Source organism: Danio rerio, chromosome 10 (assembly GCF_052040795.2).
Source record: "Danio rerio strain M-AB ecotype USA chromosome 10, GRCz13ab, whole genome shotgun sequence".
Lineage (NCBI taxonomy): Eukaryota > Metazoa > Chordata > Actinopteri > Cypriniformes > Danionidae > Danio > Danio rerio.
In genome coordinates this window covers 23,258,088-23,278,470 of record NC_141030.1, presented here as the reverse complement: position 1 = coordinate 23,278,470, position 20,383 = coordinate 23,258,088, and the positions used below count along the sequence as shown (strand labels likewise).

The window sequence follows — 20,383 nt, the reverse complement described above, 5'->3', positions numbered from 1 at the left end:
AAAATTCAGCTTTGCAAGCAAGAATTAATGTTTAATTATAAAAGTATTAAAACAGACAGCAGTAATGGTTTGAAATGGTAATAATACTTTTAAAACTAATAATATTGTAGTTTCACAGTATTTTACAAATACCGAGGTGGATTTCACTGTGAAAAATTGTATGATCAGTAATTTTGAAAACATGTTTCAGTGTTGATTTTACATACTAAAAGTTACAACTTAATGATAGAACATAGATAGTTTAATCAAGATTATACTTTTTCTAATTTTCTTAAATAATAAGGCAGCAATCGTGTATCATATCAAACTGCCTAAAATTCACCTGCATATTCTCTATTGTGCTTTGACCAAATAATTGAAGCAGACAATGACATCATAGAGATGCTCACACTCACAAAGCACGTTCAATTTCAATAGGCTCATCTCTATGCCCTAATCCCTTCGAAGGGTTTACCCACTGGAGTGACAGCTTCAAAGGAATTAGGGCATAGGGATGAGCCCTTCCAAATGGAACACTGTGTGTGACAACTTCCCTGTACAAAGGATCATGGGAGCTCCTAAGTGTTCATCAGTTTCGCCCTTCAACATTTTTCATTCTGAAGGACCTTTCGAAGTGGCCATTTTTGGTCACTTTGGTTTGGAACAACACTTCAATATGGCAGCTATGATTGTCCGAAGTGTATATCCCATTGCATTGTCAGTGTGCAAAGAATATACACTTATCATGTGATTATCATGTTACTGTTGCACTGACAGTCACAAGATTACATAATGTCAGCAAGGGACTTTTTTTACAGTGTGTGAAAGCAGCACTTGGTTTACTATCTGCAGCCATGACATCACAAAATTATTTGGCAGAACAAACTAAAATTTAACTGTCACTCAGATAGGCATAAAATCAAAATGAAATGACCTCAACACTATATCAGACAATTCAGATTAAGTGGTACATTTGTGTTGATTCTTTATTGGAGTTGTTAAACTTGCGTCCTTATACACTAGCTTTTATACAAGCCAATCTTGTACAGGATAAAGTCCTGACAGAGAACTCTGAGATTGAGCAGTCCTGGAGGCCCTCATCTTGTGCATGTGCAAAGCAGAGCTGCCTCTCCTTTCTGAGCTGCCTATCATTACTAGAAGTTAAACAGATTAAAATGCAATTTAAGTTGTTTTTAATGTGCTTATTTGAAGCACTTTAAAAAAAAATTTTGCTGTGTGAGTAAGAAATTCTGCTAGACATATCCGCCAAAAGCCCCTTTCACACAGCAATACCCGTAAATATCTGGAAAATTCCGGAATGACTTTACCAGTAAATAAATAAAAATAATCAATGTTCACACAGGCACAGACATTCCGGATTTTTTCCGGAAGAGACCATTTACACATCCATTGCAAAATACCAGTAAATTCTGACATCATTGACTAGAAATGAGCTCTAAATGGCTGCGCTTGTATTTACATGGAAGGAATCGAGTTTTTGTTGATGTTTTTACTTTTATTTCAAGTTTTAGCATTCCTGCAGCTGCAGAGGCGCGACCCACAGCTAAATGTTTACACATTTAACTACTTCACAAATTCCATGGATGGATAAGCATTGTAAACAACTTATATGAAAACATATAGAGGAAAACTTTCACATGTTCATAATGTGTGTGTGTCGGCACTCACCAGCTCCTTCACGTACACATGCGTCAAGCAACTGAAGCAGAGCTTGAAGGTAAATATACTGAAGGTTTATACTGTTTTCTTAGACAGGCATTATAATTTTTCCGATTCCATGCTTACGATGGTCTTGTTGTGAACAACTACTACCCTTTTTGCATCTTAGTTGAAACGTATTGCTGTTGTTGTTCTTATGTTATTTTCTTCCTTCTTTACGTAACGAACTGAAGATTTATTTATTCTGTATAATGGCTCCCTACATTCGCGTAACATCTACCTTTACCTGTCTAGAAGTCCATTCTTTATGTGATGGTTAGCACAAGAAGAGAAAACTTGCAAACAAACAGTACAGCACATCAGTCACGCTGCTAGCGTTCAAAAAGTCAAATGTCAAATTGCACTAAAATGAATTTACAAAACTGCGAGGTCATGAAAGGTGAACTGTTTTATAGCAAGGAATCACTGTATTGACAGGTTGCCAATATCAAAAATCTGAATTAGACAAGTAAAATGCAGTTGATACATCTGTAGATTTAGCCTTAATCTTATTTTGAGGTAATGCATTAGATAATATTGATTATAAAAAAGCTAAGCAACATATACAGTTGAAGACAAAATTGTACTTTTTTTAGATAAGTCTCAAGATTGTGTTTAACAGAGCATGGAATCTTTCACAGTGTTTCCTATGTGTTTTTATTATTTGTTTTATTTCAGCTAAAATAAAATCAGCATTTTAAAAAAAAAAACATTTTAATATCAATATTGTTAGCTGCCTTAAGCATTTTTCCAGTTGGAGATGGACCTATATATTGTCTTGCTAATAAACCTAGTTAAGCCATTAAATTGCACTTTCAACTGAATATTAGTATCTTGAAAAATATCTAATGAAATATTATGTACTGTCATTATGGCAAAATATGATAAAAATAAATCAGTTATTAGAGATGAGTTATTAAAACTATTATGTTTAGAAATGTGTTGAACAAATCTTCTATCCTTTAAACAGAAATTGGGGAAAATATACAGGGGGCTAATAAATTTAATTGTATACATTCAAACATTGTTTGCATTTCAATGAATCACTCACTTGATAATTTTGATGAATGTGTTTTTGACAAACAAAATGGTCTTCTAAGTACATGTGTGGGTTTCTGGAGAAGACATAAGATTGCTTTGGCATCCTCAGTTACCGAGAAAGCTGTTGACTGGCAAGAGAGCAAGGGTGTTTTTGCTGCCGAGGCAATCAGCGGACAGGTACACTTTCCACTTACATGACCTTGTGAGAAGCGAGGCCTCAGCGAGATCTGTTTTGAAGCCCCTGCCTGATTCCCTCAGCTTTAATAAAACATGTGCGAGCGCGCAGCACGAAAGCGCTTTGAGCCGTGGATACTGTAAAAACCTTGTCTGTCAGAGAGATAACAAGGTAGCTCTGGCGTAGTGCTAATTGGCCATTGCGTTCCTATATGCAAAGAATATTTATCACTTCTGGCAGGGCTTGAGAGCATTTCTTTTTTTTTCCACTTGAACAGTTTTGCCCTTTGCAAACTGTGAGTTTTATCAGTGCATTTGAAGATGCAAAATGAGATAATGAGTTTTGGAAACATGAGGAAATGTGCCCGCTGTTCCTTTGGGGTAGGATGTTAGGACTGCTTAACAAGCACACACTGCTTAGACTAAATCACAATTTTGACGCACACACTCATTACAGATAAAGGGGGCCTCCGGGGGCCAAGGCTCTGCTGCCAGATCCCCAAGACAAAATGCGGTGTTTGACCAAGCTATAAAATGTTTCCCTTGTGCTTTGCTCTGTTTCACAGCATGAATCTGCGACTTCATCATTATAGTTTACAAACAAAAGTCTTTTCCTGCTACGAACGTAATTCATGCGGATAGTATACACGGTACACAGCATGTTAAAGATTCAGTCAAATAAATTGGGTCTTTAGAATCATTTGCTGCTGAATTATGTTACATGATCATGTACCACTGTGATGAACTGACTTCTAGTAGACTAAAATTTAATTCATTAAAAAGAATCTGGGGTCTGTTCTTCGTACATTGATTACTCAATTAGCTTGATTTGGCTATTGACGATTTATCAAGGATAATTCCAAAGGTAATACTGAAAGTATGTACCGAATGCTGATATTTTCTTACAGTAGTAACCTATAAATTACATACACTGAGGAAAATAGTTTTTGAATATTATATAAATATATATAAAATAAAAGTAAAAAATAAATAAATAAATAAAATAGAATAAAACGTTTACACAATCTACACTCCAAAATAAAAGTACAAAAACAAGGGTGTATTCTCTCCCCAAAGAGTTCAAAGAGAACATTTGGTAGCAAGGACATTTTACAAACACATACTACTTTAAGGAACCGACCCATAGTACAATTTGTATATGATAGTAGATGTGGCCAATATTATTGTTTTTTTTTTATTGTTTTTTGAAGGAAATTAATAATATTTTATGCAATCATGTACACGTTTTGGACAGTATGATGTTGATTTGATGCTTCACAAAAGTTGCAGACACCTTTACCAATATCAAAATGCTTTTTTGATGTAAAATGAATTTAAACAGCCTTTTCATATCAAAAGTTCTAAAAGTAAAAATAAATAAATTGCTAAATACTCTTGACACATAAAAGTGTACAGCATGCAGCCCACAACCAATGTGGAAAGTTATTGTGTATCACATTTAATACTGATTCACTAAAAACTAATTCACTTATTTGTTTGAAAATTGGACTACAAGTTTACATTGTATATTGTTGATTCATTAGTCTCAAACACTCAGAAATCATACTACAATTGTTGTGTTGCAGCATTTGAATCAACAAAAAAGGCAGGTTGAAATTATTTATTCAATGTAGAATAAAACTACACTGGTCACACTTTACTCATACAAGTCATCATGAAATTGGACCACAGTGTAATAGCATTTATTTAAAAGTGGTAAAAACCATTGTTATGACATCATCCACTGTATGTACACTGTTGCACAGCATGCTATTGATTCCAAAAAGGTATTCAAAAAAATAATCTGTTCAAAAATCAGACTAAACTGTTCACACTGTTTTTTTAAGAGATTCAACTCTTTTGGGGGTAAATAAATTGACAGAAAAACAAATACGGAGATCAGTTTTGAGATCATATAAACTTTAGTTAAAAGCTTCATTATTAAAAAAAGTTAAACAACCCTGTCTAGAAATTGCATTAAAACCCACATAATGTTTTCTAATGTAGATAATTAAATGATTCACCACAGTTATACCAGTGTGACCAGTCTCAGCCTGGTGCGTGTCAATGACAAAGCCACCTCAATAATTTCAACTCAGAAAAAAACTGAGACTATCTTCTAAATGACAAGCACAATCTATTTCACAACGAACCACCTAAGACTCCTAACAATGGCTTATCCAGCAGTTCTCATTGGGTAAAATCTAATTAAACATGCTTCAAAGGACAAAAGCCTGACTACCATAAAGCCGCCTGTGCATGTTGAAATGAAAAACGCCATTAGCGCCCATGTTAGCTCTCATCAAAAAGTCAGAAAAGGTCATAATATGTCATGGTTTTCAAGCAGAGTTGTGAAAAGAGGCTAATTTGGAGGATGCACATGAAGCTAGGGTCATATTCGATGGATGTGCTTGTCTTGATTACGTTCATACACAAGTCTCGCAAGATACCTTTATTAGAAAAATACATGTGCAGTGACATTTGCAGGTCCAAAAGCTGAAGCAACCTGGCAGTGTGCTGCCTGTGTGCCTGAGTAGACACATCTAATTGCATACTTCTTACTTGTCTCTGCTTAACCAAGCAAACTGACACTCTATCTCTGCCAACAGCCATGGACTCTGCTTCTGCAAAAGGAAATCTGTGTTTTGACACGGGCAAACCCTGCAACCCATGTCTGGATGCCACCAAGGCTTGCAACCTCAACGACACATGCAAGAAACAACGCACTGCACTCTTGGCCACTTGTAGTCCTGCGGCTCCCATTTCACAAGCTCACGAACCCTGCAACCGAAAGCGCTGCCACAGGGGTCTAAGGCAGTTCTTCGACCGTGTACAGACAGAATTCAGCTACCCACTGCTCTTCTGCTCCTGTCGGGATAAAGCATGTGCTGAACGCAGACGGCAAACCATCATGCCTGCGTGTTCGTATGAGGAAAAGTCAAAACCCAACTGCCTTGAACTAAGGAGGACCTGTCGTTCAGATCCGCTATGCAGGTAAGGTTATTCAGTCCGGGTCACGGCACCAGAAAATCAATGAAAAGGTAAATTTTTTTTGTAGGCTGCAGACAATGATTATTTTGATAGTAGATCAAACATGTGCATGCACCATGAAGCTTTTGAAGTTAACAATGACAGTGACATTTGACCTGATGCTACAACTGCCTCATGGTCTAGGTTCATGCAGTCATCTCTGAGTCTACAGGCATTGACTACCAATAAAGATAAGCAAAGTTCAACCAGAAATGTAACCTGGTTTGTACCTTGAACGTCTTCATGGAATATCATGTTCTACATTGGATACTTATGCACTACTCTATGACATTTTTTAGTAGACATGGTTTAAGTTGTCTTAACTTTGCAAAATAGGAGGAGTTACTAGTCAATTTATCTTTATTCCTATAGTGCTTTTACAATGTAGATTGTGTCAAAGCAGTGTAACAGAAGCTCTAGTGAATTGAAACTGCATCAGTCCTGTTCAAGTTCAGTTTAGTTCTGTGTAATTTGTAATTTAAATTTGTAATTTAAATTTCACTGTTGAAAGTCCAAACACTTAGGAGAAAATCCATTGATGCGCAGCTCCACAAGTCCCAAACCAAGCAAGCAAGTGGCAATGGTGGCAAGTAACAAACTTCACCAATTGACGCAAGTGAAGGAAAAAAAAAAAACATTGAGAGAAACCAGGCTCAGTTGGGCACGAACATCCTCTGGCCAAACTTCTTGAGTAGAGCGGCAGTCTAGGCATTGGAGGCACTAATTAGGCTTTAATGTTGTATATTATATTTATATTGGATTGTGCAAGCACATTCTCCTATGAAAACAATTTTGCCACCTTCTCATAGTAGCTGAGGTTGAACTCATGATTGGTACTTTGCCTTTCACCATTGGGAAATAGTTGGATTTTATGTTTGGTAAAAAAAAAAAAAAAAAAAAAAAGTTTATATACAGGGTTCATACAGTCATGGAAAACCTGGAAAAGTCGTATAAATTTGACATGGCTTTTTCCTGGAAAAGTTTTGAAAAAAACAAAAAAATATAAAAAGTTTTGCAAAAGTCATGGAAATTAATAAAAAAATATCTGTATACTTGAATATATGTTACATGTCTTTACTTCTTTTCTGTACATAGATCTTTAAGAAAATTTAACTAATTTAAGAAAATTTAAGATTAACACATTTCTATACAGTTAAAGTCAGAATTATTAGCCCATCTTTTTTTCTCTTTTAAATATTTTCCAAATCATGTTTAACAAAGCAAGGAAAATTCACAGTATTTCCGATAATATTTTTTTCTTCTGAAGAAAGTCTTATTTGCTTTATTTTTTTTTAAAGCCATTTTAAGTCAACATTATTAGCCCACTTCAGCTATATATATATTTCTTTTCTGTTCTTTTTTGGTCTACAAAACCATCGTTATACAGTAACTTTAAATTGCCCTTTAAGCTGAATACTAGTGTGTTGAAAAATATCTAGTAAAATTGTATGTACTGTGATCATGGCAAAGATAAAATAAATCTAAATAATTTAATCAGAACCTGAATTGGTTATCTATTCAGAATTGTCTCATTTTGTTTGTAAACGGTGCAAAGACCTGAAGAACAAATATGAAATTTACTGTATTTGACTGTTAGTATTCGAAGTAGTTGTTGTACAGTAGGCTTTCTATTTACAGTTGACAAACTACAACCTATCATCAGAGGGACAGCAGAAACAGAAAAGAGGTCCGATCAGTAGGTGATCCATAATTTCAACACACATTACAAACAGTGGATCAGCAGGAGACAAATTTGCTCAAAAACACTGTAGAGATTGAATCCATAGGTGGTCAAAAAGCAATCCACTACAAATGCAATGGATATGTAATCTATATAGTCAAGGACACATAAGCCATTAGAAGCTATTATTGACCAGTACAATGACTGATAGCTAGTAGCAATCCCGCTTTGACTATAGGGTTTGATTAGCAAACAGTGTATCCAAGCATGCAATGTCTTGACCCTGTTTTATCACTTAATATCCTGATGTCACAACAACAAAAACTATCGATCGACCACGCACTCCGTGAACATTTACAATCTATTAGCAACATTGAGAATAGGTGTTTTTATTGAGCGGGGATTGTTAATTAACCTGGTATGGTGAACTACAAGGAAATTGATTGGCTGTGTGTCAAATAATTCTCTTCTATTGTAAGCCAGTGCTCAGTTCTCTCCAGTTCATGTGCCATTCATCAAAAGCCACCTGGGACTAACAGGGGATCGCCTGAACACAAACTTGTCTTTGAAAGACGCTGAGAAAAAAAAAACTTCTCTTCTTACTTGGACTTGAAGTTAGGGGTCAGAAAAAAAAGATTAACTGAATCACGAGTAATAAAGATTGAATTAAATTAAATGCCACATTGCTGCTGTTTATGAAATTATGACATTTATTTCTTTATGTTTTAAATAAAAACACAAATAATGTGTGGTTTGATTTATGTTGTCCAGTTCTTTTTGATCGACTCTTTTAAAACCACACTATATACCTGTAACTTAAAGGTGAAGGTTGTCATTTCTGTCAGCAGGAAATAGAAAAAAATGTTACACAATGTTCAAACAGCAGCATAATACAACAGTAGTCTGCAGATCTGTATCTGAGTCTTTAATATGGTCGTGTTCACACACACTTTGGTTATTTAGGGAAGAAGCAGCTGCTTTCTGTAACCAAACTCGCAGCCATACATTTCAGCCCTCACAAATTTTTTTGTGAAGTCATGCTGAGTTAATGAAACTACCAAAACAATTAGTTGCTTAACTAGAGTTACTCAATGTTATGTAATGGAGACCAACTGAATGCATCATCCATCTAGCAAGTTTTCAGAGATACAGATATGATTTCTGAGACACCTGATGGTTTAGATCCCCATTTTGTTGTCTGCATATAACTCATATTTTACATTCTCTTTAACAAGTTACAAAATATTCTGTCAGTTAATTATGATTCAACCAACAAAACCGGGCATCTGTTGAACTTTTCTAGCAAAATGTTGAAGGTCCCACGCATTGCTTTAAGCATACATTAGATCTAGTTTTGTCTCATGGAATTGATGTCATTGATGTATACATTATACCACAGGGTGATGATTTAACAGATTACTACCTCTTACTATACAAGCTGTGTTTGCCTGAAATTAGCAGAGTTAGAAAATTAGAGAATCTGCACAGTTATATCACCCAGGTAGAACTATCGTCTTGTCCACTAAAGACAAATTCACAAATAACTTACCTGATCCTATTCTGTTTTCAAATGCACCTGCAAATGCAAATGACCTTGATGTGGTAACTAGCAGCATGGATGCTATCTTCACTAACACACTAAATACTATGACACCCATCAAATAAATCTTACTTTAAGGTAATAACTATATAGATTGTCATGCTCAAATGCTTAAAGCTGGCTTGAAATGCTTACACAGTCACAGACATTAAAAGTACATGCAAATTTTTGTAAAAAAAAATTTTGCAAACTATAACAATAATCATGTTTGATTTTTTTTTTTTTTTTAACTGTAACTCTCTAGCATTTACTAGTCTATAATCCTGACTCCACATTTATGCTGCAATGTGTCTATTCCAAATTCTCACATGGCAATATTGATGCTGAAATGGTAAATTGTGCAGCCCTAGAATGTCCAATTTTTCAATTATGTCGCCATAACAACATTCATTCAATCATTTATTTTATTTTCGGCTTAGTCCCTTTAATAATCTGGGGTCGCCACAGCAGAATGAACCGCCAATTTATCCAGCATATGTTTTTCTACAGCGGATGCCCTTCCTGCTGCAACCCATCTCTGAAAAACATCTATACACACTCATTCACATTCATGCACAACGGACAATTTAGCCTACCCAATTCACCTGTACCGCATGTTTTTGGACTATGGGGAAAACCGGAGCATCCAGAGGTTATTCTAAAACACTGCTACATGAAGCTTTAAAACCTTTGTGTTTCATTTGTCTTGAACCATTGATTTAGAGTGCATTTCAAACTGTCAGTCACATGGCACAAAACATCACCGTGACTGTTTCAAGACATTTCAAATCATTTTACGTGAAGCATGGATTTAGGGATTCAATAGCAAAAATGACAAATTCCCAATTTTAAAATAATTCAACATTGTCAAAAATATGTTTAGACATGTTTAGCGAGATTTATATTGTACTGCGTGGTAATTATAATAGTAAAGAAAAATACTATTTTTATTCAGTTACCTTAAATTTAAATTAATAATATCAATTATCATTAATGTGAGTGCTTTACATCAGAGCAGTTAAATATTATATGTATTTTTCTTCTAATCCTAAAGTTGTGACCATTTATAAGTAGCTCCAAAAAAGGGGTTCACAGAAGCCAATTCATGTCAGTGCAAAATTAAAAGTCTAATTTGTGGAAGTATTTCATGTTGTAAGCATGACAGTAGCTGTCACTGTCATCTGCAAGCTGTGCCTGCAAGAGCGAATACAGTGTCTAAACCAAACATGAATGGTGCAACTAGAAACAACAGAAGCCTGCCCTATAATCAGTCACTCTGTCTACAATAAATGTTTCAAAACTGATGTGCAATATGTTACAATGTTTATTACTAAAATTTAAACAACCAAAATAATTGTGTGGGCTCTACTAATAATGTAGATTTCATTATTGTAGCTGATTAAGAGTGTTTCCATTGCCAGCATTTATTTTTTAATATGGTTTCCATGTCTGGAAAGCCAACATTATTAAACTTTTAAATAATAACTCATCAATATTAAATCAAACTGAATCTACGCAAAACCAAATAAATAAGAATTGTATCGCTGAATTTGCTGCCCTAAAAAATACCTCAATACAAAATGCACAAAAAGAAACCACCAGGGGTGAGAAAAATGTGTGCAAGCGTGACATTTTTATCCATCTTGTATTCAACAAGCCTGCTTGATGCCTCCTTAACTCGGCCTCTTATTACATTTATGGCCACTGGACTCCAGACCCTTTGTCCTCAAACGCCGTACGTTGTGTGAACTGAGAGAAAAGTGAGGGCCCCTGCCAGGCCAACCTGAGGACTTTGGCTGCCCTTTCTATCTGTCACAGCCTCCAGAAATCACCTTGCCTTTCCCATAGCAGGAGACTGGAGGACATCCAACAACACAACTCACTCCGTGAAGTAGCCAGGCTGAGCATATAGTAAACACACGCATTCGTAAGCGAGTGTTTACCCTGACTTGAATAAGTTTTCACAAATCTGCCACTCGTTTTGTCCTTTGTGAAGGGCATTTTATTTGTAATTGGATTGTAATGTAAAAAGGACATCCTGGGATTTCAGAGATCCCAAATAATGAGGTTTGTACAATGGTACAAAAACCCTTTTTATATGTGACTGCATAATTCAACAACATACACACACCGGTCACTTCATTTGGTACACCTGTCTAACTGCTTGGTGATGCATATTTAATGCAAAATGTCCAGACTGGTTTAAGCTGATAGAAAGGCAAGAGTAACTCAACTGACCACTCGTTACAACTAAGGTACGAAGAAGAGCATTTCTGAACACACAACACAACCAACCTTGAAGGGGATGGACTACAGCAGCAGAAGACCACAGTGGCTGCCACTCCTGTCAGCTAAGAACAGGAAACTGAGGCTACATTTTGCACAGGCTCACCAAAATTGGACAATAGACGATTGAAAAAACGTTGCCTGGTCTGATCAGTCTCAATTTCTGCTGCGACATTCAGATGGTAGAGTCAGAATTTGGCATCAACAACATAAAGGCATGGGTCCATCCTGCCTTGTATCAATGGTTTAGACTGGTGGTGGTGGTGTATAGTGTGGAGGATATTTTCTTGGCATACTTTGAGCCCATTGATACCAATTGAGCATCGTGTCAATGCCACAGCCTACCTGAGTATTGCTGCTGACTATGTCCATTCCTTTATAACCACAGTGTACCAATCTTCTGATGGCTACTTCCAGCAGTATAAAGGGCGACTCATCTCAGACGGATTTCTTAAACATGACAATGAGTTCACTGTACTCCAATGGCCTCCACAGTCACCAGAACTCAGTCCAATAGAGCACCTTTGGGATGTGATGGATGTGTGATGCTATCATGTCAATATGGATCAAAATCTCTGAGGAATATTTCCAGTATCTTGTTGAATCTATGCCATGAAGGTTTAAGGCAGTTCTGGTTTAAGGCAGTTCTGAAGGCAAAAAGAGGGTCCAACCCTGTACTAGTCTTGTGTACCTAATCAATTGGTCGGTGAGTGTACTTTCTTGGTATATAATCTATTGGCATGCTGAATGGTATTTTAGTGAGTGCCCTCTGTAATTTCAGATAAATGCATATTCATTAATAAGGAAGTAATTTAATCTATAATGAACAATGATCAAATTAAAATGAGTTGTATGTATACAGTTGAAGTCAGAATTATTAGCCCTCCGTTTATTTTTTCCCCAATTTCTGTTTAACTGAGAGAAGATTTTTTCAACACATTTCTAAGCATAATAATTTTAATAACTCATTTCTAATAACAGATTTCCTTTATCTTTGCCATGATGACAGTAAATAATATTTTACTAGATTTTTTTAAGACACTTCTGTACAGCTTAAAGTTACATTTAAAGGCTTACCTAGGTTAATTAGGTTAGGCAGGTTAGAGTAATTAGGCAAGTTATTGTATAACAACGGTTTGTTCCCCTTCGGGGGGAACTTCAGCACTATAAGTGGATTTGATTGTAAAATCCACGCATTGGGAGGTTCGGTTCAGAAGCTACTCGTCTGAAAGAGTATTGAACGGGCCAATTAAGAATGAATTGGCAGCGCAAGCCTGCGCAGGTGAGCGGCATAAGCAATCAACTGAGTATATAAGCTCACCTGGCGCCAGCAGACGCTATCCTTTTCGCTTCAGAGACTTTCTGATCGAGTCGATGAGGGTTCCTCCTGCTGTGACCAGCGATTCTGAGCGAACGAGAGCATTCTCCCGGTCCAGAGTGTGTACACGCAGTGGCAGACGGTCGAGCTGGGTTTCTCCCTTGCCTGGCGTTCTTTGGGTCCGGTCCTCCAGAGCGGTGCGTATAAAGTTGCAAACTTCACAGAAAGAGCAACACAGTCGTGCAGCACGTCCTTATCAGGACGGCGCTCCGTCTGTGCGTTTCTGGATGCGGTGGTTTCCTGTCCTCGGATGATGGGCGCGGGCACTGTGTTACATGTCTGGGGGTCCAGCATGTTAATGCGCTGCTCGCGGGCAGTTCATGTCGTCATTGCGATGCCATGACTGTTGCGCAAGATCGCGGTTAGCCTTTGCAAAGGGCGAACCACCCCAGTTGTCCCCTGCTCTGCAGCGGGCACTCGGGAAGATCTGAGGGTTTCAGCGAGAGATAATCCGTCGCCCACGGGCCCGCGGACCTCCCGCTCCTCTAAGCGCTCCATCCAAGCTTCGGGCGGGGGAAGCGATCCGTCTAACAGATGGTAGCCCTTACGCCCGATGACACCGGAGACCAGATGTCCACCGCGGCATCGGAGGGTGGGCTTTCATTGTCCGATGATCCAGACCCGCTCGCCCCCTTCGGGCTGGTGAGCGCTGTCACTACGGATCCTGAAACGGACATGTTAGCCGTGCTTTCCCGGGCTGCTTCGGCTGTGGGTTGGAGATGGTTTATCCCCCAGCTCCGCGGCCGGACCGACTAGAGGGGCGTTCCCTTCTTCCCGGAGGTGCACAGTAGGCTCACGCGGTCTTGTAAAGCACTTTTTTCTGCTCGTGCTGCGTGTTCCTCCACCCTAACCACTCTTGACGGTGAAACAGCCAGGGGGTATGTGGCGTTTCCTCAGGTTGAGTGCGCGATGGCGGTAAATCCGTGCGGCGCCTCTTCTTGGCGGGTTCGCCTCGTCTCCCATCCAAAGCCTGTAAGTTATCTACCTCCCTCGGAGCTAGAGCTTACATAGCTGCGGGCCAGGCTGTTTCCGCCTTGCATGCGATAGCCACCTACCAGCGCTACCAAGCGCAGGCGCTGGCCGAGCTGCACGAGGGTGGGTCCAACCCAGGCTTACGAGCTTCGCACCGCCACCGACTTAGCTCTTCGGACTACTGAGTCCGCTGCGTGTGCGTTGGGGAGGACGATGTCCACATTAGTGGTCCAGGAGCGCCACCCCTGGCTGATATGCGCAAAGTTGACAAAGTCCGCTTTCTTGACTTCCCCATATCCCCAGCCAGGTTCGGCGACACTGTCTGTGAATTCACCCAGGAATTCAAGGCGGTGAGAGAGCAGTTGGTGGGTGATGCCTTATCGGCGGTCCGTAGCCCGCTCCGCCCGCCGTGCCATTCATACCTGCTCCTCGCCGAAGGCGCCCGCCTACGAGAGCTGCTCCGCCCCCGCACACTCCTCAGGCGAAGCGAGCGCGTCGGGCACCTCGGAAGCAGGCAGCCCCCCTGCCCAGAACGCCGCTAAGTCCGGCAACGGACCGCGAAGCGCCCCTGGGACAGGCCATCTGGAGAAGAGGGAACTTGCTCTTTCCCCGCTGGAGGGCGGGGCCCCATTTCCAACGGCACTTTTTACTGCCATGAAAACATTATGAAAGGGCACTTTTCACTTCCCCAGATGTGACAGCCCGAAATCTGCCAGTCTGGGACGCTATGCTTTCTAGCTTGCAGATTCGGTGCGTTTCGCCAGTGGCTCACGAGCGCTGGGAGGACGGTCTCCTTTCTCCCACCCCTCGAGCCTCCCCTCCGGAGCTCGGGTTTGGAGTGAGAGCAAATATCTCACCTCCAGCTTTTCCGTGGGACCCGCGAGCTTCCCGGATCAGCACACCCACTCCGCGCTGCCCCACTGCTGGTACGTCAGCGATTGTAGCGATGAGTCCATTAGCGAGAGCTCTGCCTGCCTGGTTAGCGCGGGCCAGCTCTTCGCGGTGGCTCATATGCACAATCAGACTCGGCTATGCGATTCAGTTCGCGAAACAGCCCCCCAAGTCACGGGTGTGTATTCACCAGGGTCAGCCCCCTGTCCGCCCCTGTCTTGCGAGAGGAGATTGCTGTCCTCCTGGCGAAGGATGCAATCGAGCCGCTCCCTCCAGCCGAGATGGAGAGCGGGTTTTACAGCCCACGCTTCATCGTGCCCAAAAAGAGCGGTGGGTCACGGCCAATCCTAGATCTGCGCGTTTTGAACCGCTGCCTGCACAAGCTGCCGTTCAGAATGCTCACGCAGAAGCGCATCCTCCGGTGCGTTCGTCCTCTGGGTTGGTCTGCAGCATTAGACCTGATGGACGCGTATTTCCATGTCTCCACTCTTCCTCGCCACCGACAGTTTCTGCGGTTTGCGTTTGAAGGTCGAGCTTGGCAATACAAAGCCCTCCCCTTCGGGCTCTCTCTGTCTCCGCGGGTCCTCACCAAGCCCGCGGAGGGTGCCTCAGCGCCCCTTCGGCTCGCGGGCATCTGCATACTCAATTTCTTTACGACTGGCTGAATTGCCCTCTCTTTTGATTATGCACAGAGTTGATTATGCACAGAGACAAAGTGCTCTGGCACTTCCACCTGTGGGGGTTTCAGGTCAACCGAGAAAAGAGCAAACTCGCCCCCGTGCAGAGGATCTCTTCTCTCGGGCTGGAGCTGGACTCGGTCACCATGGCAGCGCGCCTCTCCGGAGAGCGCGCTCAGCTGATGCTGTACTGTCTGAGAGAGCTCGACAGTAAAATAGTGGTCCCACTGAAACTATTTCAGAGGCTCCTGGGGCATATGGCATCCGCAGCCGCTTCATGCCGCTCGGATTATTCTATATGAGACCACTTCAGCACTGGCTTCACGATCGAGTCCCCAGACGCGCATGGCACGCGCGCGCACACCGAGTCTCTGTTACTGCGCTGTGTCGCCGCGCCCTCAGCCCTTGGAGCGACCCCTCGTTCCTACAGGCCTGGGTGTCTCTAGAACAGGCGTCCAGTCTTGTTGTCGTTTCAGCAGACGCTTCCAACACGGGCTGGGGGGCTGTGCGTTGCGGGCATGCGGCTGCGGACCTGTGGAAAGGTAACCAGTTGCATTGGCATATCGCCTGGAGCTGTTGGCAGTGTTCCTCGCTCTCCACCGTTTTTTTCCGGTGTTGGAGCGGCAACACGTGCTGGTCAGGACGGACAGTACGGCGGCGGTGGCGTATATCAGCCGTGTAGGGGGTATGCGCTCTCGCCGCATGTCTCAGCTCGCCCGCCGTCTGCTCCTCTGGAGTCATCCGCGGCTGAAATCGCTGCACGCCATTCATATTCAGGCAAGCTCAACCGTGCAGCCGATGCGCTCACACGGCAGCCTTGCGTCCTGGAGAATGGAGACTCCACCCCGAGTCTGTTCAGCTGATATGGGCGCGATTCGGGGAAGCCCAGATCGATCTGTTGCTTCCCCCGAGATCGCTCATTGCCAGTTGTTCTTTCCCTGACCGAGTGCTCTCGGCACGGATGCACTGGCTTACAGCTGGCCTCGGGGCACGCGCAATACGCGTTTCCCCCAGTGAGCCTGCTCGCGCAGTTACTGTGCATGGTCAGGGAGGACGAGGAACAGGTTGCTGGTTGCGCCCCTCTGGCTCAACCGGACCTGGATGTCAGAGCTCTCCCTCGCGATAGCCCTCCCCTGGCAGTCCCTTCGAGAGAGCACCTACTCTCTCAGGGACAGGGCACCACCTGGCACCCTCGCTGATCTTTGGAGATTTTTTAGACGCGAGGAAGACTTAGGTAACCTCCGATTGCGGTGGCTAATACCGTCACTCGGGCTAGAGCCCCCTCCCCGAGCGCGCCTATGCCCTGACGTGAAGTCTATTCACTGAATGGTGTGTCTCTCGCTGAGAAGACCCCCGTAATTTGCCAGATCAGCGTTGTGCTTTCTTTACGCCGAGAGAAGTTGGAGAGCAGGCTGTCGCCCTCCACACTCAAGGTTACGTGGCTGCCATCTCCGCTCTCATAACGCGGTGGCTGGCAGCACCGTGGGAACGCATAACCTCATCATCCGGTTCCTCAGGGGCGTTAAGCGAATTAATCCACCCCGCCCCCTCTCATGCCCTCTTAGGATCTCGCCCTCGCTACACAAGCCGCGTCAGATCCCTTCGATCCTCGACTCAGTATATTTCTGTCCCTGAAGACAGCTCTGCTGGTCGCGTTGATATCGATTAGAGGGTCGGGGACCCGGAGGCATTTTTCGGTCAGTGACTCGTGCCTGTAATTGGGCTGGCTTCTCTCACGTCCTGAGACCCCGCCCGCGATATGTGCCCAAGGTTCCTACCACTCCGTTTTAATACGAGGTAGTGAGCCTGCAAGCGCTGCCCTCGGAGGAGGCAGACCCAGCCCTTATTTATTGTCCAGTTCGCGTTTTGCGTATTATCCGGACCGCACTCAGAGTTTAGATCATCTGAGCAGCTCTTCGTCTGTTATAGCGGTCGGCAGCAGGGAAGTGCCGTACCGAAATAAGTTCCCACTAGATTGTGGATGCCTTTCTTTCACTATCAGAGCCGAGATGAGCCGCGTCCCCCGAGAGCGCGTGCGCACTCCACTCGGAGCTTCGCATCCTCTCGAGCGCGCGCACGCGGCGCCCCTCTAACAGACATCTGTAGAGCTGCGGGCTGGGTGACACCCAACACATTTGCAAGGTTTTACAATCTGCGAGTGGAGCCGGTTTCCTCAAGGGTATTAGGTAACCCTTGGTGATTGAGGGAACAATTCGGTAGGGTGTTGAAACACGCTTGCTGCGCCATTTTCCCTAACACGGAGATACATGCGCCTTTTTATCTGTCAGTAAAGTTCCCCGTCAGGTGAGCCCTGCAGATTCCTCCGTGGCCCCCAGCACTGACTCAGCGGAGGAGTCACTTGCTGGCCCACTACGTTGTAGGTCTGCCCGCTGGTCAGCCCGCGTTTTGGGTAAAGGTGCCTGCTATGTGTGGTCCCCACTAGGCGATCCCATATGCTTATTCAGCCACGGTTAAGTCCCCCCCCCCTGGGCGGACCCGTGTCTTCCCTCCCCGCTAACCACTCTTTTGCTATGCGTACTCCCCCTTTTTAGGGCTAGTCCATATGTAAATTCTGCCATCTATCCCCCCTTGGGTAACGGATGGCCTCCGCAGCGTCCTCCCTATCGGGATTGCACGCTTCCCAACGTACTGTCGTATTTTCCTAGAATTATCTAGATGCTCACGACTTCCCAAAAAATATATATAAATCCGTAAAACTTCTGTTGAAGTAGGATAAATTAGGGCCAGGGACACGTTGGAGGACCGCGCCCCCCATGATGTGGGTGCGTCACGCTTGCTTGACTATCTCCTCATCGGGGGTGTTGGTAAGGTGCAGTCATTATGGCGCTTTCAATGGGCTCCCAATGCGTGGATTTTACAATCAAATCCACTTATAGTGCTGAAGTTCCCCCCGAAGGGGAACGTTCGAGGTTACTAAAGTAACCCTTCGTTCCCCGAGGAGGGGAACGGAAGCACTATACTCCGTCGCCATAATGACTGTCCCTTAGCTGTTGAAAGTCTCTTCAGCTTAAAAAGGATAGCGTCTGCTGGCGCCAGGTGAGCTTATATACTCAGTTGATTGCTTATGCCGCTCACCTGCGCAGGCTTGCGCTGCCAATTCATTCTTAATTGGCCCGTTCAATACTCTTTCAGACGAGTAGCTTCTGAACCGAACCTCCCAATGCGTGGATTTTACAATCAAATCCACTTATAGTGCTTCCGTTCCCCTCCTCGGGGAACGAAGGGTTACTTTAGTAACCTCGAACGTTTTGTAGACTACTGAAAAAAATAGCTCAAACGGGCTAATCATTTAGACCTTAAAATGTTTTTTTTTTTTAATTAAAAAACTACTTTCATTCTAGACGAAATAAAACAAATAAAACTTTCTCCAGAAGAAAAAAAAATTATCAGAAATACTGTGAAAATTACCTTACTCTGTTAAACATCTTTTGGGAAATATTTAAAAAAGAAAAAAAAATGAAAAGGGGGCTAATAATTCTGACTTCAACTGTACATACAAAGATGAATATTTGTTTGATATTTGATGTTGTATATATTTATGGGTCTCGTATAGAGTGCTAAATATTGTTTATAGTTTATTTTGAATTATATTATGCACATCTTTGATGCTTTCCCATCTCAAACCTGAACACAAGTAAGATTAATCTGAGCTTTTGACAGTGTCCAAAAGCATTTTGAGTAAGCTACCATGCAGATGAAGCTTTGGCTTAAGCTTAAATGTTGAAAAGCCTGCAGTAGACTCTTATTCGAGTCAGGTGACATGGATATTAGATTCAGTGTGCCTTCAGGAGCAGCTTGAATGATTCATGGTCTTGTTGCTTAGACTTCATGGTCATGGTCCTGAATCCCGCTGGACTCCTGGACTTCTTAAAAGATGCTAATTTAACCACACAAGCAGAAAAAAAATGCACACACATGCACTCACGGGGAATAAATCACATTAAAAATAGGTACAAAGTTGAGAGTTCTAAAACGAATGCCGTAATGCAAACAGCTAAAGCCCCCCCAAAAAGAAAAATAAAGTGGTGTTCGATGTTAGAAAAAACAAGGAATAAAATCATCACAGATTGTTCTTGAAATGATATCTTAAAGTATCAGAATGGACATGTAACATTAACATTTGAAGGACCATGTTCATGTACAAAAAGAGACACAGCATTAAAAATCACTGCCTGAAATATTTGGCCTTGATACTTTGCTTGTCCAAATGTGTGCTGTCTATTGTTTGCGGATATCCATGCTGGGCTGAGGCCAGAGTGTGAAAAGGACGAACACCCTAACCATCTGTTCCCAAATCATCAGTCATAAACACTCCAATTAGGAAATGAGGGGAATGACTGCCATGAATCGCAGCTGAGGAAGGGCTTATTATATCTGTCGCTTTTTTTTGTAAAATAATTTTTACTAATACAGTGCCCCTACCACAAATAAGACATAATGCACTATCATCAGTGCTAAAATTTCAGAGCTGTGTAGCTTGATTGGCTGAGCAATGTTTTGTAGCACAACAATCATGGGTTTGATACCAGAAAACGCATTTTGGTAAACTATGTCTTGAATGGACTGTAAATCATTTTCTAAAGCTTCTGCCAAATGCCTATATGTAATTATAACATTTGTGAATGTGAAATATGCAAAATAATGGATAAAGTGTCATTTATAAACATATTTTGATTGGTTATGCCAGATATACTTAATGATAACAAGCAACATCATGCCGTCATTGTTTTTGCATTCACTAGAAACTTTTTAGCCCGCAATCCCCAGAATAACAATGCCAAGACCCCCACTATCCTTTTTTGCCGAGTTCAGACTGCATGATTTGACTCACCGACAGGTTTTGAGAAATCGCCGACAAATGCCTGAAATTACAGGCAAATCGGTGCTTGTGCACGTGAGTGACAATCAAAGACGCAATCTCAGAGAATCGCAGATGAGTCGCCAATATCTGTGAC

At 42.2% G+C, this 20,383-nt stretch overlaps 1 protein-coding gene across 2 annotated transcripts in view; it reads left to right on the top strand.

The window, feature by feature from the left end:
• The window catches only part of gfra2b (GDNF family receptor alpha 2b), a 100,307-nt gene that overhangs the window by 56,206 nt on the left and 23,718 nt on the right, over window positions 1-20,383 (top strand). For both annotated transcript variants that reach the window (XM_087270453.1, XM_087270454.1), the window contains exon 4: window positions 5,523-5,907. In XM_087270453.1, coding sequence (XP_087126579.1) covers window positions 5,523-5,907 — 385 coding nt within the window. The remainder of the gene's footprint in view (window positions 1-5,522; window positions 5,908-20,383) is intronic.